The 23964-nt window shown below is 49.3% G+C and overlaps 1 protein-coding gene across 1 annotated transcript in view; it reads left to right on the forward strand.

The window, feature by feature from the left end:
• The window catches only part of LOC122383341, an 82560-nt gene extending 64761 nt beyond the window's left edge, over positions 1–17799 (forward strand). The window contains exons 9-14 of the mRNA XM_043369649.1: positions 5492–5626; positions 10083–12089; positions 13074–13208; positions 16517–16781; positions 17153–17298; positions 17600–17799. Of these exons, the coding sequence (XP_043225584.1) occupies positions 5492–5626; positions 10083–10171 (224 nt within the window). The 3' untranslated portion in view covers positions 10172–12089; positions 13074–13208; positions 16517–16781; positions 17153–17298; positions 17600–17799. The remainder of the gene's footprint in view (positions 1–5491; positions 5627–10082; positions 12090–13073; positions 13209–16516; positions 16782–17152; positions 17299–17599) is intronic.
• Positions 17800–23964: the final 6165 nt, after the last annotated feature.

Consider the following 23964-nt stretch of genomic DNA (forward strand, 5'->3'; position numbering starts at 1 on the left):
CAGCGTCCTCAGCTCCTCTGTAAACGTTTCTTCCTGCACAGCTCGTACTATCACAGTTTCGGCTTCTTCAAGCTCTGTGACAGTCAACGGGCGGTCAGCTGACGAACGCCGCCCTAGGAGTGCGTCCTTGTATCTGAGGCAGAGTGCGACTGCTCTCTTGGCTCGGTGCCAGTCTGAAAAGCGTTCAAGTCTTTCCGTCAAACTTGCAAAGCGAACCGTCTCTGACGTGATCGTCTGAAGTGTCACGGCGGTCTGAGCCGCGCGTCTCACCTCAGGATCTTTCTGGTCCAGAGTCGTGTCAAGATCTCGTCCCGGCAGCGGGTCGGTGCTTCTGGGAAACGGAGGTCCATTCCACCACAGCTCACTGCTCTCCAACTCTGCAGCACTCGCGCCCCTGGAGGCCAGGTCAGCTGGGTTCAACTTTGTCTCCACGTGCAGCCACTGGTCCTTTTCGGTGTGCTCCCTGATCTGCTGCACTCGGTTCCCTACAAAGACATGGAACCTTCTGGCGTCGTTCGAGATGTAGCCGAGGACCACTCGGCTGTCTGTCCAGAAGTACTCTGTCAGGTCATCGATGTCCAGCTCTTCTCGGAGAAAGCAGCTCACCTGGACCGAGGTCAGGGCAGCAGTGAGCTCGAGTCTGGGCACCGTCACGGGTTTCGAAGGAGTGACTCGGGCCTTGCTCATCACGAGCCTGCAGCAGACCCGATCCTGCTCATCAATGAGACGCAGGTAGCTGCACTGCCCATAGCCGTGCGTACAGGCGTCTGAGAAGTGATGTAGCTCTGTCCGCTTCACGAGGCCGAAGTCGCTCGTCCTGTAGCACCTTGGGATGCGCAGTGACGACAGTGCCTCGAGCTGAGAAGTCCAGTCGCCCCAGCGCGTCAGGATATCATCTGGAACGGGATCGTCCCAACCGAAACCGTCGCGGCAGAGCTCCTTCACGATCTGCTTACCCCTGAGGATGAAAGGCGAGACAAAGCCTAGGGGATCGAACACTGAGCTTACTGTGGACAAGATCCCCCTTCTCGTCGATGGCTTCTTGCAGGGTTGTACACTGAACTGCAGAACATCTGTCTCGGTGTCCCACTCGACACCCAGAGCTCGCTGGACTGGCAGACACACCGTGCCAACATCGAGACTCTGCAGCTCTGAGCAGCGGCTCTCGGGTGACACCGACTCCAGCACCTTCACGCTGTTGGAGAGCAGCTTGTGAAGGGTGAACCCGCCACGGGCACACATTTTCCGAGTTGAGTCGATTAGGTTGATGGCTTCATCTTCACTGTCAACAGAGGTCAGACCATCATCAATGTAAAAATTATTTCTCACAAACTCGGCTGCTTCTTTTCCTTCTGCGTCTTCGTACATGTCAGCAGTCTTCCTGAGCGCGAACATGGCGCACGCGGGTGATGACCTTGCTCCAAACAGGTGGGTAGTCATTCGGTACTCCTGTGGTGCCTGTTTCAGATTTACGTTCTCCCACCACATGAACCTCAGAAAGTCCCGATCTCTTGTGTCTACTCCCACCTGGTTGAACATGCCTTGTATGTCGCAAGTCACGGCTACCTGGTTCTTTCGAAACCGACAGAGTATGCCGGTTAGACTGTTAGTCATGTCTGGTCCCTGGAGAAGATGGTTGTTCAGGACCTGCCCACCGAATTCCGCGCTGCAGTCAAATACGACGCGAATTTTACCGGGTTTCTTGGGGTGGTACACCCCGTGGTGCGGCAGGTACCAGACCCTTCCATTGTCCAGCCGCAGCTGACCTTCTGGGACCTTCTCTGCATGTCCGTTGGCCACGGTAGCCTCCATGAAGGTCGTGTAGTCACGTCTGAAGGCTTCGTTCCGGACCAACTTCGATTTGAGTCCTTTCAGGCGCTGCATGGCAACGGCCTTGTTGTTGGGCAGTCTCACATCTTCTTTCAGGGGGAGAGGCATCTCGAAATGCCCATCTTCCCTCTGACGAGTTCCTTCCGTCATCTTATTGAGAAACAATCTGTCCTCCACAGACTGCGGTTTGTCCATCTTGGTATCTCTGAAGTCTTGCTCGAACAGCTGAGCCACTTGCATAGGCGTCATCTCTCGGGCAGCAGTTCTGAAAGCGAAGTGACACAGCCTTCGCTCGCCACTACCAGCGTCCACGTACTGGCAGGCAGTCATGCTTGTCCTGGAGTCAGACACTGGGCCGACAATGCCCCATCCCAGAGCACTTCTCACAGCCCAGGGGTCATCATCCTCTCCAGTGACAACATCTCTTGGCTTCACTGCCTTGGGGCAGTTTGCCCCGATGAGCAGTCCGATCTCTGCAGTTGGGTAGTGGAGAGGCAACTCGTCAGCAATGGACTGAAGATGTGGCCACATCCTAGCTGTCTTCCGTCTCGGGATGCAGGACCTGTCTGCCGGTATCGCCTCTCTTGAGAAGCACTGTGGGAGTTCGACAGTGCAGTCACCTTGTGTCGACTCCATCACCAGATCCTGGACAGCTGAGCTTGACACCACAGATGGTCCACTCACAGTCTTCAGCTCCAACGAAACTTGCTGACCTTTGGCACCCAGTGCTGCGCAGGTTGAGTCTGATACAAAACACGCATCGGACTGGGGGTCCAGGACTGCATAGACCAGGACCTTCATGTCAGGATTAGACTTGTGGTGGACATACACAGGAATGATCATAGAATGGATGCAGCATGGACGCCCGTCTCCAGCCTCAGACGCCACACAAAGAGATGTGGCTTCCACTCTGGGCTGACCTGCTTCGCATCCAGCTTGTCTCCTTATTCCTTGCTGCTTGTCCTGTCCGACTGAGGCTGGTGCAGTGAAGGTCTCATCATGTAGAGCGGTTGGGTGCCTTCTTCCGCAGGTCTCACAGTTCTGCTTCTTCTGACAGGATCGCCAGATGTGACCCCGCTTCAGGCATCCTCGGCACAGACCATGCCTCATGACAGCTGCTTGTCGCTCCTTCAGCTTCATCCTGAGGAACACCTTGCACTTGTCAACTGGATGAGGGACAGGTACGGTTTCGGCAGAAGCACCATCAGCACACACAACACAGCCATGAGTAGCAGAGCGAGGGGCGCCGTCTCTTGAAGCTGCAGTCGCACCGGTTTGGAGAGCTCTGGCCACCCTCCTGTCTCCACGTCCACCCTCCTTCTCATCTCGTGTGACAGGATCTTGGACAGGTCCACAGGCAACTCTGGCTTCCTTGGACAGGAATCTCACAAACTCCCAGAACCGAGGAAACCCTGCCGTCTCACCTTCAGCTGGCTCGTAGAGCCTCCGGTCTACATACCTTCTCCAGCGGTCAACAAGAGGCTTTGGTAGCTTCTTCAGCATGATGCTGTTCTCGTGCTGGTCATCCAACACTCGCAGGTGGCCAGCTGCACTTGATGCAGCTTGGCACTGCTCCAGGAAGTCAGCAAACTCCCTTAGCCCCTTTCCATCTCCGCTTCTTATGGCAGGCCAGCTACGGATTCTGTTCTTGAGTGTTGATGCCTTCACAAACTCATTTCCATACCTGTCCATGAGCTTGGTCTTCGCCTGCTGGTAGGCATTTTCACTGCGAAGTTGAAGATATCCCATGATTGCATGCTTGGCTTCTCCTGCAGTATACTTGCCAAGGTAGTGAAGGCGTTCAATCGGTGAGCTGGTTCTGTGCTCGATGTAAGTCTCAAAGCCCTTGAGCCAGAGATCAAACTTGCCAACGTCACCATGGAAAACATCTGGCTCCAGTGAAGGAAGATGATTCTGCCTCACTTCTTCCCTCAGGAGGTTCACGAGATCTTCAACCACACCTGTGTTCTGGTTTGATGCCACTCTGGATTGCTCGGTTTCTTGACTGGGTCGTACCACAGTCGCTTGTAGTTGTTGACCTTCTTCGGCTTGCTCTGCTTCTTGGCCTCTTCTTACACCATCATTCAGTTCCATTTGGTGCATCACTTGTAGCCTTTCTGCAGCTGCATCCGGTTCAGGTCGACATCCTTCAGCACCGTTGGTGAGCTCTCTTTCAAACTTGTCAATCGCTCTTGTTCTTGCCTCACTCACAGCGAGTTCGGTCATCAGTTTGTCCTCTTCTTCTTCATACTGCATTTCAAGTTTTCTCTTGTTCAGTTCAAGTTTTTTCTTCATTAGGGCAGCTCTTGTTGCTAACTCGGCCTGTCTTGTCATTTCTTTCAGCCTTGCAGAGCTTGCAGTCGAGTCACCTGACTGACGGCTTACCCTGGTCGACAGAGCTGTTCTGGTGGTCGCAAACAGGTTGGACGCACTGTCTTGTGGTTCCACATCATCAGCTGCCTCTACTTGTTGAACAGTACTCAGGAACTTGATCACTTTTGCTGAGACTGCATCATTTTCTTCAAGTTGCCTGGAGTGTCTGTCCGCATGGTAGACAACATCTTCTGGAGGTAGTAGCAGCCGCAACCCTTCATCAGCCGCCACCAGATCTTGGCAGAGCCCTTTCCATTTGTCGTACTCACTTCTGACTTGCTCCTGACTTTCATTCTGTGATACTGCTGTGCACAACCTCTGACCTGATGCACGGACGAAACTCAGTGCACGCTTGTACAGCTTCTGCTTCACGCTGAGCTGGTACTGTGCACCCTTCTCTGTGGTCCTCCGAGCCCTGGCTCCGTCAGACGACTCGTCTTGACTGTTCTGACCATCCATCATCAGGTAGGTAGGTAGGTATCACAGCCAAGACAAAGGATTGAAGACCATGTGCTAACTACAGGCAAGTGCGGAATGGGTCAACAACAGGAATCAGCTGGTCAATCATTGGTCAGCACTCAAGTCAGTCAAGGGCAGCACCATCAGTGGGCAAATACGAGTCAGTGGGTAAGTACATGGTTAATCGAATTTGCCAAACACTACTGATGGCAACAAAATCAATACAATTCATTTACTCTACATCCCACTTGGGATACGTCAAAACTGAACCGGCTTTCATACGCCAGTGGTGAAAAACAAAAGATAAAATAAACTACATGTATATAAAAGATAACAAATTGGCAAACAAAACAAAAGACACTAAATCAACGACGAGCATCAGCCATAGCTGTCCGTGGTGGCTCTGGTTCAGCACTTTGGTAGGTACGGTACTGGTACTGGTACTGGTACGTTTTGACGTTTCTCCCTCGTGGGCTGATCAATTCAACGGAAATAAGGAAAACGCGAGGGAACGTAAACAATTGTGAAACGGAAGTGAGAGTGAACGAAAATGACGTCACAAGATCGGCTCGACGCAACCAAATTAAAAACACGCCGTACCGGCGGCCACAACTGTATTACGCATATACTTATCGCATATACATATTATGTTCATATTCACATTCTACAGACTACATATGACTGCTGCTGCTAAAAAATTGCTGTGCGGCCGCTCGTCTGTTTCAATGCTGACTATGTCAGTGTCTGACACTCTGGTGTCAGTGGTGCAGCGGGGAGCTGGCGGCAGCTCTGTCCGACTGCAGTCAGCTGACACAGCTCTGTCCGACAGGGCCGGAGGTGACGGAGCCGAGGTGGCCGGAACGGTACGGGATTGGTCTGACAGTGTCGCTCCAGGGGGTGGCTGCCGACACCATCAGTCACCTGGCTGACCTGGGACGGACGGTCGAACGACTGGAGATATACGGTGAGCAGCGGCAGCACGGACAGGCCGCTGATATATGTACGAGATCAGCGAATGGCGGACATCGAGTAACGGTGTGCCATTGTCGGACCTTATGGAGACAGAAGTGATACATAGCCAATGTGCTTTGCGAAATAATGAAGCTAATTGAGCTCCAAAATGGAGGACTATTCACTCAGTGACATATTCGTTCAGAGTTAGTTGATGATACTCATAACAATTGTGTTGCACTGTTCAATGAACTTCAATGCATTTGCTTAACTGATTGCATATATCATATAATTGCACTGTTTTACCATTGTCTACTGTGTCCATAAAACCATGTGAATTATTAGGTGTTTTTTCGTGTTGTCATATTGTGACGGAAGCCACATTTTTCTCAAATCGCAGCTTACAGGAATTGACAGAATCATAAGGCATGCATATTGGCATGAGACTAAAAGCCAAGCACGCAAAAGTGAATTCATCTGAGAAGAACGGCGCTTCTATTACCGACACTTTCATGGATAACGCTAGTCAACAGGGCGCAGGCGGCAGATGGCCTACCCCACCTGGACCCGACGTAGCGCCGACCCCTCTTATCGGTCGCACGCCAATTGGGTGGCCACGCCAAAAACGGGCTACACCTGGCACTGCAGAGGTGTAAACACTGCCGCCTCCCCGCCCGCATCTACAGGAAAAGCTCATAACGGAACTTTATCTCTCCAAAGCGCAATCGGCCGGCATCCTGTGCGCCAACCCTCTGCACCTGCGCCTGGGATATCGCCACCGGCACCGCCTCGACCTAGTGGATCGACACCGGTGTGAGCATGTCAAACAAGAAACAGCTGACGCAGGGACCCCTCGGGCCGTATCATGCCGCAAGTGCCGCAAATAGAAGGCGTCAAGCCATCAAAATTACACTCACATCGACGAAGTTATCAGCCGCCGACGGACGCTCACCAAAAGTTCCAATCACCCCTCCCTGCGGAATCGGAGGTGCAAATATGTACGTCCAGAAGAGCAGATGTTCCATGCTGAGAGTGGGGCACGCCAATGCCCATATCTGGCATTCACCTGACGAGCAGCGACGCCGACGGTCGGGGACTTCTGATACTGGACGGCAGCTGGGACAAATGAGCGTCCAGCAAACAGAGTAATAACTGACGAATTCGCTAATATCACAAGCGTTCGGCCAAAACAGGAACAGCTGGGAAGTTCAATGACCATGGCGGACCATACATATGAACCAATACCCGAGATATCGTGATTACGACCAAACCAAGCAATAAAGCGCCGACGCCGGGCAGGGTACCTCAGCTTCCCAGCAGAACAAAGGTGTGCACGACAGAAGGCGAGAAGATAGCAAAAGTGATAAGCACTGCACCCGGCCCAATTACAACCAGCTGGGAGAAAGTCAACAACCAGGACCGATGCCACTCATGAGTCATCATACAGATAAAGATACTAGGCCTATCGCGCCACACCGACGAATTATCTAGCCATGCTTATCACACCTGGAACACCAACGCGATAGTAATCTGGGTATAAAGGAACGAGACAGTCATGGAGGAGGTACCGAGAAGTGCGCAGGGCACCGGAGTGCACAGAGCATCAAGTCAGACCGAGGAGCGCACAGGACACCGGTGTGCACGGAGCATCGAGTCCGACTGGGCGGAGCGCAGAGGACACGGCAGTGCACGGAGGATGGAGTACGACGGGAGGAGCGCGACGGGCAGCAGCTGACGAGGGAAGGTCCAGTGCGGCAGTGATCGAGAGCTGGATCGAGGAAAGTGCACGCCCTCAGCCATCGACAACGGACAAACTGCTATCATCATCGACCTCTCGGTGACCGGCTTGGTCAACAACGCCGTTCAAGTAAGAATTGCCACAGAAAGGAAGTCTGCTCAATCCTTGCCAACATGCAATCATTCAGCTCCCGTCCCTCACATATTCACTCCGTGATTTGCACCAACCGGCTGATGGTTCAGAGCTACCTTTCTCGGGCTGAGCGTAAGGATTAGGCACATAGCGACAACACCATGTAAGCTTCTTTTTTTTTTGGGGGGGGGGGAGACAAAACGTGATGATGTGAATATTTATAATGGATTGATTGGGTAAATTTATTGGGTAATTCGATAGGACTCGGGGGCTCAGTTTTTAATGGAATCGCATCGCTGTCGAATCATTGCGTCAGGGCTGGTCGGAAGTGACGAATTATGTTGCGCGATGGGAAGGTAGCTGCGCGGGTGTGTAGATTTGGGTAACAGATAGCGCGATGTTATTTTTGTTTTGGAACAAAATCGAAGCGATGGTGCGTCTGGTAAATCATGAGGTCTGCGCTTGAATTTGGTTTATTTTACTCCGAGGTGTATTGCGTGAATAAAACCCTGAAAGTTTAGCGGCATGAGTGTAAGGGAGGTCAGGAGTGATGACAAGGGCGATAAGGGCGACATTTGTCTGACGGGCAACAATACCTAGCCAAATGTGAGCGAGTGCGGGGAAACATCGAAATGGACCACCCCATAACCATTTTCCTCGTAATCCGATCTCTCTCTCTCTCTCTCTCTCTCTCTCTCTCTCTCTCTCTCTCTCTCTCTCTCTCTCTCCTCTCTCTCTCTCTCTCTCTCTCTCTCTCCCTCTCTCTCTCTCTCTCTCTCTCTCTCCCTCCCTCTCTTCCTCTCCCTCCCTCTCTCTCTCTCCCTCTTTTCCTCTCCCTCTCTCTCTCTGTCTGTCTGTCTCTCTCTCTCTCTCTCTCTCTCTCTCTCTCTCTCTCTCTCTCTCTCTCTCTCTCTCTCTCTCTCTCTCTCTCTCTCTCTCTCTCTCTCTCTCTCTCTTGCTTTGCTGTATTCTCTATCCTGCTCCTAACGATTGTACCACATATCGACGCGACTGGACTAAACCATACAACGAAGTAGGCTAAAGACCGAGAGACAATCCAACTAGCCGGAAAGAGGCTGGTTCGAGCCAGGCCCCTGTGCCTGTTTTGACTCTGCTGACGCTGTCCATCACTGCGAGATGGAAAAATGAGTATTCCGTGACTCGATGAATTCTACTGCGTATTCCCATGAAGTATATAGCAAAGGCACCGAGCGGCTAGCCGTCCGTGTCGACCGGACTTTGAAGGGCTAGGGCTAATATGTAAGAGTGTAAGAGCGATAGACGAGGGCAAGGTTGCCGAGTTATAGTGTCGCGGAGTGGCTCCGCCGAGGTGTTCAGAAGAAACACAGAGTTATGGTTTCGCGGAGTGGCTCCGCCGAGAGTATAAACAATAAACATTTAGGAACTTATCCCTCAACTGAAGCACAACCGGACTACCCAAAACACCGAGTCGACAGACCGGCAGAGGTGCGTTCAACCGCTGTTTCCTTTGAGCTTGGGCGAAATCATCCGTACTGTGGCAGTGCGCGCGCGCGAGAGAGAGAGGTGGTCGATGGAATTGGAAATGTAGAGTTGTTATGCGGAGTGGCTCCGCCGAGAGTATTATCATTTAGGAACTTATCCCTCAACTGAGGCACAACCGGACCACCCACAACGCCGAGTCGACAGACCGGCAGAGGTGCGTACAACCGTTGTTTCCTTTGAGCTTGGGCGAAATTATCCGCACTGTGGCAGTGCGCGCGAGCGAGAGAGAGGTAGTCGATGGAAATGTATGCACTGTGGCAGTGCACGTGATTGAAGAGCAGGCAGTGGCCGGGAGTGCGTGAGAAACGTAGCTTCAACGAAAGAGAGTAATAACGTAAATGGGGTCAGAAGGACACCCAGTGCCAATTTGCTTAGGATTCAGGGATTTAAAGGGGTTAACACCTCCCTATACGCACATAAGTATCAAACGGGGCATAAACTCACCTCGGGATATAACTATGTCAATTCAGCGCCACTGGAGGGATTAGATGGAAACGGGAGGGTCGGTCTGTCTAGCCGAATGTTCTTCGTAGGTGTATGTATGCATGACCGAATCAATGACGCGTGTGCGACCGAAAGGGAGTAATGAATGGCTATATTAAGGACCAGTGGGAGCTAGACACTCTCGCTCGAATTGCATAAATTTCTCTGATGGGATAGAGCCCTTGGCATCGAACGGATACGAAATGGGAACATGGGAAGGCCTTGCCCTGGGGTTTAAAGCCAAGCAATTCCATCAGCCGGTGACAAATCCCATCCCTTCCAAATTGAACCCATTCCTCCCCGAGCAGTGAAGACTATATGTTGTAAGGGAATTGCAAGCCTCTCAAATAAATTTGTACTGCACGACGACGGAGCCAGTGCCATGTGGGAAATCAGACAGGCGTTAAAGAGGAGACGATACACCTGCCCACCCGGTGTCGTCCTTCGAGGCGGACGATCACGCCGCTTACAGCCACACGTCACTCACACGGCACATGTGCACCGACAAGCCGCCCAGCAGCACCGTTACAATATATCGACATGTATTACAGCTAACTGATCGTGTCTGTATGTGCGTCTGTGTGTTTTCCAGATTGTACTGATCACACGGCCGGCAGCCTGGAGCCCCTCACCAGGGCCCAATCTTATAAACGCCGTGAAATGGATATGGCAGCACTCTAAGGCTGGATATATAGTACGCAATCTTATAAAACTCTGTGAAATCGAAAACACGGCACGCTCTTTACGGTATTGGTAGCCGCTGGTTTTGAGGATACCGTAAACTGATTTTAACCGTGAGCAGCTGTGCACATCTCAAAACACCGACAATCATCAGCTGTTTGCGGTTTCAGCGGCGTCCATTTCACGCCAGAATTTGTGGCGTACTTTGACGAGCTTCTCAGACAGTTTAATTGATTTAAGATAAATTCCATGTTTTTATGATATAAGTACGCAATATTTTACATTATGATATTTCTAAGATTAAAACATCCTCCACATATTAACTCATATTTACTATAATGATGCTTAATTAGACAGACAACGATCAATTTCAAAACATGTATTTCCAGGAACTAAATGCACACTAAAACACATAAAAACGAGTGTTCATCGTTATATGGCTTTATTTTTCCAATAAAAAGGGTATTTTTAAGAGAATTTTAGCATTAGTAACCGTCTTAGATTTTCGGCAGCCACTGCATTATAGAATCGGTATGGGTCTTTAGCCTATTCTCACGTCTCACGTATGACACAAATAACGGGCACTTCATGGCTTCTGATTAGATATTTAAATTAATGATGATATACCTTAGTTTGTCAAAAAATTATAAATGCCTACTCACCATTCGTATTTCCTCACTTTCTGTTTGGCACAGTCACTGATCAGTGATCAATCTGTTGTTTCTCTTCCTGCATCTCGATCTGACTTCTGAACCAAGTATTTTTCTTGATATAGCTTTGATATGTAGACTGGGTACTTAAATCTTTTGAGGAATTGCTTTTTAGCTTTAGGCTAGGTAATAGGTACAGCCCACCGCTAAAGTAATGTAGGGTTTTACCAATCTCAACGGTTGGCTTTGACTGGCGATTGTTTAATGCGGAGTGATCGAAAAGAAGATGTCAATAGCTGAAGTTGCAGCTGCAAGGGTGACGATACATATAAGCTACATTCAAAGTTTCATTGTAGTCTGGTTAATCGTTCCTAAGCTTCAGAAGCAGAACATACCTATGACTGAAACCCCACATTACTTCTGCTGTGGACTGTACCTATGCTTGAATAAGAAGGAAAATAAGCTGTGACTTGACCTAATTCAGTTCATGTACGTAATCTTCGAATTTTAGTAGCTTTATCTTCATGAAGACAAGAAGGAAAATAAGCTATATCTTGAATTGATCCAGCTAATGTACGTATCCTGATGCTCAAATTGTAGGAGCTTCATTGTCAACGGCATTACTTCAATTACTGAAAGAGTAGCCGAGCTATAATTAAATGATTATTTAGATATTTCTTTAACAAATTTATTGCAATGCCTTAACAGCAAATAAATGCAAATGATAAGTTGAAGAAACACTTTATTCACTCGATTTTCTGAGCGCGAGAATGCCTTCGCTGAAATTTATTTGGTCGGCAATCCACTTTTCAGGAGAATTCTTCAAGCATGTTGGTGTTTTCCATACTTTGCTATCACGTTTTCCATAAATAATTTGTTTATTTCACATATGTGTGTCTCTAAAAGAAATAAATGCCCAATAAAAATTAAAACACATAACTTTTGCTGTTCGCAAACAGTACGCATAATTTCCAATAGCGACGGCGACAAGACATTGACCAATCACGTTGGGTGTTTCCTGCTGGCGTTGATTTGTACTGTGGGCAAAATGGCGTGAATAGAATTAGCATACTATTCTCTTTATAAGATTGCGTGAATAGGGTGCCGTAAATAGAGTGGGGTGGAATGATAGTACGCCATTTGGTAGCACAACCTTTATAAGATTGGGCCCAGGTGCCGTGAGCTGCGATGCCTATCAGTCACCGCCGCCGACCTCCCGCGACTGAGGGGGCAGCTGCCGGAGGGCCTCTGGCGCCTCAATGTCAGAGGTGAGATAACGCAGGTCACACATGTAATGCCGGTATATGCAAATGGTCAGCGAAGACGGCAAATGGACGAACCAATCAGCCTTAACTAGCAAGTTTCATCGTTAATCATGTACATATATTACTCGTATTGTGGTGAGAAGGGGAAGGGGTTCAATGCACGCCCTTCGATAGTGTCCATGCTTGTGGCATATGCGTGGAATATTAGTGTAACGTCACGGGGTGATTTAAAAGTTGAGGTACTAGCGATGGTTGCATTGTCACAAGCAGCAAATTTCTGAACAAACGTATTGAGTATTAGTGCGAATTCGGCATCCGGAAAATCAGGGATAATTTTCCTGGATCAACGGGATCATTCGGTGTTTAAGGCTGACACCGTGCACAAAGGACATGCCAATGAGTAAAAGAGCCATTACTGAAGCAAAAGCAATATAAAAATATGACTTATTGCATCGATAGTCCTTGCAATACCAAATTATTACCGGTGATCCCGGATAATTATCCCTCATTTTCCGGATGTCGAACGCACGCCTGATCGACAATTGACACTGACTGACTATATAGATAGCTCGCTGACGACGAGTCTGAGCAGACTGACGGGACTGACTGGCCGCGGCTCAGGCGCGGCGGTTATACAGAGTATAGGTAGCGCCACGATCGAAGGCGGCCAGCACGGGAACGCAGGCTTTGTTACAATAAGTGAGCAAGTATTTACAATGAGGGATGATTATAGACATAGTGCAACCAATGAGAGAAGTGTAAGTAGTTGCATAGACTACGTTATTACGCATATACTTATCGCATATATTTATTATGTTCATATTTACATTCTATATATGACTGCTGGTGCTAACAATTGCTGTGCGGCCGCTCGGCTTTGTCAGTGCTGGCTGTGTCAGTGTCTGACACTCTGGTGTCAGTGGTGCAGCGGGGAGCTGGCGGCAGCTCTGTCCGACTGCAGTCAGCTAACACAGCTCTGTCCGACAGGGCCGGAGGTGACGAAGCCGAGGTGGCCGGAATGGTACGGGAGTGGTCTGTCAGTGTCGCTCCAGGGGGTGGCTGCCGACACCATCAGTCAGCTGCCTAACCTGGGACGGACGGTCACACAACTGGAGATATACGGTGAGCAGCGGCAGCACGGACAGGCCGCTGATATGTACGAGATCAGCGAATGGCGGGCAGTGTTCGCCACGGGCCGGGCCAGCCCAACGGGCCATGGGCCGGGCTGGGCTACGGGCTGGGCCGGGCCCCCAAATATCATTAGTTAACGGGCTATGGACGGGCCGGGCCAAGAGCTTTGTGCACTATGGGTTTTGCGATTAATGTCAATTTAAGAAAATTTGGAAACTGATGCAAACAAAACCCACTGGGAAAATACAAAAACTAAAGCAAATTTAAGCAATGTGAAAGAAAACCTACTTGATATTGAATTTTGGGAATCTTGAGAACTATCCAATATCACATCATGTCACACATAGGAGGGTTTTCATAAAAATTACGCAACCAAAAAGATCAGAGAATCTCTAGCATCATTAGTTTGTTAATAAAAGTTAAAATGTAGTCATCAGAATAACTTACTTAGCACTACAACTCCAAAAACTAAGAAGCCACTCAACAATGATGGGCTACAGGGCTACATTAAGTTTAACACTTATATATGGCGATAGTGAGACAATTCCAACACAGTCTTTTTTCCTTCACCGACGGCTTTTTAACGAACAGAACCTTAAAAGGATACTCACAAAACACACTGTAAGTAACGAGGAATTCTACAGAGTATTTCGCGATGAAAGCTTCTTTAAATGTCTATAAATTTGTCAAAATAAATCACAACAAACCAACCCCTTCTCAACAAAATTTGCGATCATGGCGGCGGCGCTATGTTTATGTGGCGGCATCTAGGTAGTATACACAACAGTATATCAAATAAATACGTTTTTTTAGTAAGTATCAAGGTGAAAAACAAAATTAAACAAATTAAAAATAAAAACTAAATCAGGAAGTCTGAAAACTCGAACGAAAAACAAAATAAAAACTTGATCATATATGTTTTATTATACAATTGGTCAGAATCGCGACCTGCCGCAGCTGCGACAATCAAGAAGTGTTCGCTCATTTTCAATTGATGATGATGATGCGTAAAAGTCGCAAAAGTACCCAATGACATTTCAAGCTTACCATGTTTTCTGCTTACGCTGCTAGCGATATCCATATCTTGAAAAGAGCCTAACATAAAATAGCAAGGAAAGCAGCAGATAGTTGTCCACAGAGATTCGGTTGACACGTGGGCATGAATTGAAAATTGAAATAGATTAAATCAGTTTTGCTGATAAATGGATGGATTTTCTCTTTTTTTGGAAGACAGTGCTAAAGTTAGTGTCACCTATTTTGTATGCTTTCTCAGGCTTTTGATATTGCAGCATCAGTGGAGTGAATTTAACCCTATTCCTGGCGGGCTCCGCCGGGACAAGAAACTGGCGGGGGGGGCCGATTCGGCCCCCCCCCCCCTGAGATCTCGAGAACGAAGCAAGATAGCGACAAGCGGTAAACGGCATCGGATACGCACGGCCAAGATCTACAATTTTTACTAAGGTCATTTTCAGGTCAGGTCAAAGATGACGTCACAGGGGTCGAAAAAGTCAAAATGGCGGCACTAGATATGGAGAGAGTTTTCTCGAATAACTTTCGAATTAGTCAAGATAGGAACAAACTAAGGGCATCATCGTGATCCTCTCGTCAATCCGCATCGAATGATATATATGTTGACCTCGAAAGGTCAAGGTCAAAGGTTGACCTCAGGTCACGTGACCTCGAGGTCATCATGTATATCATTCGATGCGTCTTGACGAGCTGAACACAATGAGACCATCCACGCGTCTGTATCTTGTTCCTGTACGGAGTTATTGGCCAAAATCCTTTGGTGACCTTTGATGACGTCACATGACCTCACAGCTGCTCAACAGCAAAACAGACCTCAAGGTAGTGAAGGTTGATCGTATATGAAGTCATGTATGGTATATGGGGCCATTCCGACCCGTTTTAGTGGTAAAAACAGGGAGTTGATTTTTCCCCCATTGACTTATAATGGGGAGGTCGCGAAATTGACCTGACCTTAGGTCACCGATATCAAAATTCCGAGATATACAAATTGCACATACTGGTACCCTAACTAAACCCTGAAGAGAAGAAATTGATCGGTCAAAAACTCTAGCTCTGGCGTGATTGCAAACTTTTCTGAGGTAGCGTCACCAAACCGCCTCTGGTGACCTGACCTGAGGTCAGATCAACTCAAAATTTTCAGACATGTTGCGTAGAAGCCTTTTAGGAAAAGTCAGAAAATTTGAGCTTCCTAGCTCAACGCGTTTGGGAGATATAACCAAAAAACCTCAGGGGGGGGCTCCTGAGGCCCCCCCCCCCGCCAGGAATAGGGTTAACAGCAAGGTCAATCCCAGACAGATTCATCAATTCCCATAAGTCAAGCTTTTTTTCTGCTGGTAAGTGCTGGGAAGTATAGAGTATGTTGCAAATACTTCCTTCAAGTATGCATTAGAGTCACCAATTATGAATGATATGTTCACACACATCAGCTTGCAAGATAACTTTACTCATAGAATGTAGTTAATATAATCATGTGAACTTTTTATAGGTGTGTAATCATGACCTAATTGACTGAGGTGCTTGCTGTTACTGTTAAAATTTGTGCCCAGGTACTTAAAATGATTATATTCATTGAAAAGAAGGGAGTCATGATTGCCATGTTAATATTCATGCAATTTGAATTGTTCTCAAAATAGTGTAATCAATCATGCTTATTATAGCAATAGACTAAGACAATAACTAGATTGCTATTTTTGACGGGCCGGGCCGGGCTGGGCTTGGAATATTTGCCAAGAGCGGGCTACGGGCCGTGGGCCGGGCTCTGAACCCATGGGCCCGGGCCGGGCTGGGCTGGGGATTTTGGGGCCCGTGGCGAACACTGATGGCGGGCACCGAGTAACGGTGTGCCGTTGTCGGACCTTATGGAGAGGGGTGTGGTCCATAGCCAATGTGCTTTGCGATATAATGAAGCTAACTGAGCTCCAAAATGGAGGAGGACTGTTCAATCAGTGGCATATTCGGTCATAGTCAGTTGAACATACCTACATATTGCGATTGAAATGCAATGTTTGGTGCACTTCAATGCATTGGCTGAACTGATTGCATATCCATAGATAACATGAACATTCATGTTATCATGTGCATTCATTCATGTTATCACATTCATTCATGTTTATAATATGGCATATCATATAGAACCACTGTTATACCAAGGCTTACGGTGTCCATAAAACCATGCGAATTCATATAGCTGTTCCGTTTTTTTTTTCCATGTATCGACATGTATTGCAGTCCGCTGATCCTGTCTGTATGTGTGTCTGTGTGTTTTCCAGACTGTCCTGATCTCACGGCCGGCAGCCTGGAGCCCCTCACCAGGTGCCCTGAGCTGCAGTATCTCACCCTGTCCGGCGGCGTCCCTGACACCGTGAGCCTGGAACCCCTCACCAGGTGCCCTAAGCTGTACAGACTCACCCTGTCCGGCGGCGTCCCTGACGCCGTGCTGGACAGTCTCAGCGGCTGCCCCGGGCTGTGGTGGCTTACACTGGGGGACCGCCAGCGGCCGGCAGAGACGGCCTTCACAGCAGCAGCGTACACCAGGTCAGTCAGCAGACACTGGCGAGGGGTGTCCTGTCAGACACTGACACTGACACTGACACACTGACACTGACACTGACACTGACACACTGACACGCTGACACTGACACGCTGACACTGACACGCTGACACTGACACGCTGACACTGACACACTAACACAGTGACACAGGGGCACTGACACACTGACACTGACACACTGACACTGACACACTGACACTGACACACTGACACTGACACACTGACAGTGACACACTGACACGGACACCAACACACTGACACTGAACTACTGACACACTGACACTGACTCGTGCGTCCGGCCGGCTGGTGCCGCTGTGTTTGTTTGTGATGGCTCTGCTGCTCTGCTCTGTTACAGACTGGTGAAGTCCTGTCGGAAGCTGATTGGGCTGTGCCTTCACTGCACGGCAGACACCGGCCGGGCCGTGCTGACCGCCCTGAAGGAGGCGGACCTGGGCCGGGACAGTAATGGCTGGCCCCGTACCATCCTTCTCATTGTCCCCGGTAGGTGAGAGGGCGCCGCGCGCCGCGCCTCTGACCAGTCAGTCCCTACTCCCTCACAACAGACGCTGCACGGCGCCACCGGCCGCTCAGACACACACACTCGACCACCGCCGCAGGCCACGTCACGGACGGTGACATGACGCGTCACGGCCACCACGGCCGACGGTGACGTCACGTCAGCCGTCTGTCCTGTCTGTGTGACGTCACTGGCCGGCGGTGTGTGGACATGGCTGTACCGCTGTCTGTGTGTCTGTCTGTGTGTGACGTGTCCACCTCAGACGTGTCTCTGCTCTGTCCACAGGCCGGGAGCTGTACTGGCAGCTGAAGAGACAGGAAGGCGATGGGGTCAAAGTGCGCAAGTGGGGGAAATGATGCGCTGCATTACCGACCTTGCAGTGATGAGCTGACTGCAGAGAGGCCGAGCCAGTCGGCCGGGGCCGCCAGCTGACTGCTGCCGTGTGTGTGTGGTGATGTGATGTTAAATATTACCCGCTCTAATTACTTTCGTGATGCCATGATACATGATCAGCCGATCGTCCGCCGCCCCTCCTGCTCAGCAGTATTGTGTTTGATATTATCCGACTTATTACCCTCCGGTATAGATGTCACCGACAAAAGTGTTAGTAGATGAACAGTGTCACCGAGCTGTCAGACCAACCCGCGCCACCGTCGCGCTGTGCCGCCGTGTGATGGCCGACCGGCAGGCATCGTGACCGCCGTGCCACTGCGCCGCCGCCGCCGCCCCGTCTAGACTCAAAATGAGTAATGAGGCATTGTGCGGGGCGGGGCCGGGAGCAGACGTCCGGCGGTACGCGCGCGCATCTGTAAATTAAATGCATGTCGCTTTAACCCTCGCCGGCCGAGGGGGGGGGGGGGGCGGGTGCCGCCCCCCCCATAGGGTTTTTTCGCGATAGCTCCGAACACGCTGGCGATAGAGAGCTGAAACTTGGCATACCTGACCTTTGATCCAAGCCGGATCTTTTGACACCAACCGCATTTTTGGGTCAGGTCAGGTCACTGACCTATGACGTCATAAGTGAACCTCTGCACGGTCTTCAGATGTCGCAACTTCGCAACGCCCTCACTGCCAGAGGAGATGTCACAGGGAAATGAAACTTGCAGGATCTAGTATCCATTATGAGTCCCACAACTTGTATATCTCGGATTTTTCCTAAAGGTCATATGAGGTCAGGTCATTTTCGTGACCTCACCATTATAAGTCAATGGGGACAAATTCAAACTGCTATTCTGGCGCCGGGAACGATCTCCAACTATCTCAAGCACACAGAATCGTGATTTGATGCACTCCTTGCAAGGTTAGATGCGTCACTTTTGCAATGTTGACCTTGCGTGACGTCATTTATGACGTCATCAAGGTCAAATTAGTTTTTCGTCAATAACTCTTGATCAAATTGAGCTAGCGAGTTGGGAAAGGCAACAATGGACTCAGGAAGGCCTGCCGAATCGAATGATATGCGACATGACCTCTTTCGACCAGCTTCGTGACCTGGGGGTGCTGACCTGACCTTGACCTGAGGTCAACACCCCAAGTTGACCTGACCCGGACAAAAAGTATATCATTCGACGCGCCTGAGCGAGGCGAACACGATGCTGCCAAAATCGGCGCTCTGCGGCCGTTTTTTGCGAAGTTATTCACCAAAAACTGAACCGTACCCTGGGGCACTTGACCTGACCTCAGAGGTCACCGGTTGACCTAGGACCTTAAATTCGGGTACCAATCTCTGCGTCTCGTAACGGCGCACACGCTCGTTTTTTCCGCGACGCGCTAGCTCCACCAGGGGCGAAACGGCGAGGGGGGGGGTCGTACCCGCCCCCCCCCCCCCCCTCGGCCGGCGCGTATGTAGAAAACCAATAGGTCCGGCGAGGGTTAAGGCACGTAGGCCGCCAAGCTGGCGCCTTCTGTCCCCTCTCCGCTGCCGTGCAAGTTTGCACTTGCTTTGAGCATAGTCCAAAGGTTGTGTAACGTGATGTATAAAAGATGGGTCACGCACGACCCCCGAGGGAGTCTAACACCGACCGTCGTGCTGTGCGCTTCTCAACTCGCCACGCTGTCTACCTCGAATCAATAGAAATACAAGTGCAATTCGTACCGGGTGCCTTTTCTTCAATCATCGTGGGAGGGCACTGTATGCCCAAACAACACCCAACCACCACAAATTGGTGACCCCGACGTGATCACCCGGTACCATCGCACTTGTCTGTTAACCGCAAACAACAAGTAACAACAAGACCCAACCAGACCCACAGGATGAAGAACGACTAAGAAACCAACAAGTAACAGCAAGACCCAACCAGACCCACAGGATGAAGAACGACCAAGAAACCTCACCCAAACGCCCTCCTCAGCCCAGCCGAATCAGCTGCCTCTCGGGGTGATGCCCTTCAGTGACGGACAACGCCCAAGTTATGCCGTGCACTTACTTCGGAACCGCCGCCAGAACGAGCCGCCCGTGGTGCCAGCGGCCAAACAAGCCAGCACACCTCCGCATGGAGTGGAGCGAGTCTGCAGCCGGCGCTTTTAGCGCTGCGAAGACTGCCCTTCAACACGCCTGCCAGCTCGCTCACCAAGTCCCAGGCTGCAACCACTACAGCTAACGACCGACTGTTCCGCTGTGGCAGCCGGTGCCGTCCTCCACCAAATCATCGAAGAGCAGCCGGTCCCAATCGCCTTCTTCGCTACAGCAAGTGGGAACGCCCGTGGCACGGACGACCGCCTATCTCGTCAATGATCTCTCTCTCTCTCTCACCTGCCGCCGTCTGTCCGCCCTCTGCTCGCCCAACACGCCTCCGTTCTGGAACCGTGCCAGCCGACCAGAGCCGCGGAGCCATCACAGTTCTTCCAGAGATTCCATTGCACCCGTAATTGAATTTCCCTTTTACGCTGACATTTTGTCAGCATTTGCCGGATTTTCAATTATTTTTAATTATACCTGACATTTTTGTCAGCCTTAATTAAACGTAGTGTATTTTGATACGAAACGCCCAGAAACGAGTTTATACTGACATCGGAGCATGTCAGCCTTTGCCATGCAAATGCTGACATGAGGAATTAAACGATTTGGGCATCTGAGCCGGACGCCATGGTTTATTTCAGTTTTCCCTTCAAATTCGTTTTGGGTGGCCAACAGCCAACGCTATATGGAAGCAATCTAATCGATTGCGATTGCTTTTGCCGCATTTCCTACTGTCACACATAAAAACCGCTGAAATATTGCGCCATTAATTGTCACCATCTGTACTCTCATTTCAAAAGATAGGTACTTGTGTATGGAAGCAAAAACAACCCCTGCATAATGACGTCATCAAAAACAGTTTATTGATAATTTTACCAATTTGAAGGCCAATATTTGGATTATTTGCACTAAAACGTGATAATATGCATATAATTGACCTTTGGAACACATTTTACTTACCATGGTACATGTAATTCTCGAGATTGGAAAAAAAATATTTGACGTCATGTGGACCCCACATCACTTTGTTATTCACGCTGGAGACAAAGCTGACGACTGCCCGCGCCGTGCTGGGGGGGGGGGCGTTTTTACGCCCCCCCCCCTCAGGTTTTTCGCAAATATCTCAAAAACGGCGGCGCGCAGCGCCGCCGTTTTTGGTACACGTGTTCCTACATCATTTCCGCACATGTTGTGAAAATTTCAGACCTAGGCCGTTCAAGGTCAGGTCACCAGGTCACGTCAAGTGACCTTACCTCAGAAAAAGTTCAAAGGCTCGCTATAGCTACACCGACTGAACGATCACTTTGAAACTTTCAGCGATTGATATGAGTAACAGTATGTATAAAATGTATATCTCGGATTTTTGATATCTGTGACCTAAGGTCAGGTCAATTTTGCGACCTCTCCATTATAAGTCAATGGGAGAAAATTGAAATGCGCCTCTTTTGGACGAATATCGTTCAAAACGCTCTCAAACATCGGTTCATAGGTAAACATGACACACTGAATAGGAAAAATGCACCTGTGACCCCTCTGTGTGCCCCTGAGGTCATCTCAGGTCATGAACGGTCGCCAGCAGTTTTTTGGCTACAACTTTTGATAGAGACGTGCTAGAGCGGTGAAAACACGTCAGATGTGCTCAGCTCGACGATACGGATCGACTGATATGCAACATGACCCTTTTCGGTCAGGTCATGACCTTGACCTGAGGTCAAATTTTCAAAATGACCTTTCAAGGTCAACGAATAGTTCATTCGACGCGTCTCGACGAGAGAAACACGATGCTGGCAAAAGTAATGTCATGGCGCTTATGAGTCAAAAGTTATTGACGAAAAAACGTTTTTCGTAAAAACGGCTATTTTTGGAGTTTTTGCCCTCTGGAGGCTAAACCGTTGACCTGAGGTCAAATCTGAGGACATTACTCAGAAAGATCTGTAAAAGGGCTATCGAATGCGCTTTTCCGCGGCGCTGTAGCTCTATCGGTTCCCGAGATAGCCGTTGGCAGTTTCCAAAATGTTGAAATAGTCAACATTTTACCTTTGGTGACCTCTGGTGACCTGACCTTTGACCTGACCCAAAAAATGACCGAAGTGTTTTCGTCCTTATTTTTGACGCTCTTTCGATTGCCGCTTACCGCGTGTCGCTACGTGGCCCAGGAGCCGAGTTAGACGGGGGGGCGTGAAAACGCCCCCCCCCCAGCACTCGGCGGAAAGTTCAGGCCACCAGCACGGCGCGGGTTAAGGTTTTTCGGGATATGTTTGTGGTGGGTGCGCGTCTTATGAGTGATTACAAGGGAAGAATGGTTTCCTGAAGATAGTTCAAGACGTGAGGTAAGTCATATTCACGAAAAGAAATATTCAAGAATCACAAATTTAGTGTAGTTGGATTTCACTGATGTTAATAAATCAAAATAGGAAAGAACTGAGTGATTGAGCTAATCCTTCCAAACCCTACCTTATCTTAGGTGTATGTACACAAAATTTAGAGGCCATGTGGGCATGTAGGACCTGATCTTTACGATTTTTACTTCCTCTGTTGTTGCTAGTGTGCATGAGTTAAAAACATGAAAGTAGATAACCTTCATCGGATATCAAGTTAGGATTCGAGGGCATTGACGGAGTGCCAGACTGGAAAAAAATCCATGCTACCATCAACATGTAGCAGGTGGCAACCCCCCCCCCCCATGTGCGTTCTAGGATGGGAAAATGGCATGTGCGGGCGAGGGTTAACCATTACGGGAATCTGATGACGTCATCAGGCTTTCGAACGTCCGTTAAATGTTTGACTAAAACGTTTTGTAGCACGCGGTGGTATATGCTGCTTTGCGCGCAACAAATGCCGCACTTTCAAATAAAGTCGCTAGGAACAGCGGAGATCCCAAAAAGTAAACAAAAGTAAAAGTATAATATCTTGAAAACCGGTGAATATTTTCCGATGAAATTTGGTAGATATTCGTTTTTGCTCTTTCTGAACCGAGCGACATCACTTTCATGCCAATTCATTAACTTTTTTGAAGGTGGGAGGGTCCCTTTAACATTAGTTTTGAGCTGACATAGTTATGTAGCCAAGTCTGGGGCAGTCAGGCTTAGAAACCATGTTCTGCCTTGGTCCCAAGTTTTACAAGTGCCTGGTGTTGAAGAAGTTTGTTCCTTCTATGACACATTGTGCCTTCACAAGGCAGTATCTCTAAACCATTGGTGTTGGTCTTAAGTGATCTTCTTCTAGCATCTCCATGTAAAGTGGGGCTAGTACGGCGCTGAGCGGGCTGCCCATAGCCAAGCCTGATTTTTGGACGAATTCTCTGCTGACGAATTGAAAAGACCCGAAGCTGACGCATAGTTGGACTAAGCCGATAAAATGTTCTTTCGGTAGGGGGGCGCTGTGTGTCATCGATGCCCTGTAGGACGCGGCGAACCGCACGCATGGCTACTTCTACGCTCACATTAGTGAAAAGTGACTTCACATCAAACGAGACCATCCTCTTCCCTCTCACATCTGCGTCTTTTAGCCGGTCGAGAAGGTCAGCGGAACTCTTCAGGTGTGAGCAGCTGATGCTCCCCAACGCGGCTGATAGTTTGGTGAGACATTTTGCGAGGCGGTGTGGGGCACTGTCCACCCCCGAGGTGATGGGGCGCATGGGGATGCCTTCTTTGTGAAGCTTTGGCAGACCCATCGTCTGTGCTGATCTTGGGTTTCTCTTCCAAAAGGTACTGTAAACGCTTGCCCCTTTCTGATCGCCTTAGAAGTTTTCTGGCTTCTTTGTTAAACTTTTTTGACTCTTTCTTACAAGAGTCGGAAGGAACTTCCTCGTAGACGGTGGCATCTGATAGGAATTCGTTCATTTTTTCGTCATATGTTGAACGGTCGAGGATGACAACCCCTCCATCCTTGTCACTTGAGCTAATGACGATGTTGTCGTCTTTAGCGAGCTCTTTCGGGCTAAGCATGTAGCGTCTGGGAATCGAGAGATGAGAAGAGGAAGCCATCGTCTTCAGACATGTGAAAAACCCTTGTTTGAAGCCTTTGCCCACCTCCGAGTCAGTAGACTTGATCTTACTCATTATGAAGTCTAGCTAGCTTTTACTGTTCTTGCCAGTGCCAAATTTGAGTCCCAGTGACAGCGCTTCAGTTTCTTCTTGACTGGGTGGCCGACTAGACAAGTTGGTGATCAGGCGAGCATCTCCAGCATGTT

This window comes from Amphibalanus amphitrite, unplaced genomic scaffold, assembly GCF_019059575.1.
Source record: "Amphibalanus amphitrite isolate SeventyFive unplaced genomic scaffold, NRLGWU_Aamphi_draft 000161F_arrow, whole genome shotgun sequence".
In the NCBI taxonomy this organism is placed as follows: Eukaryota; Metazoa; Arthropoda; class Thecostraca; order Balanomorpha; family Balanidae; genus Amphibalanus; species Amphibalanus amphitrite.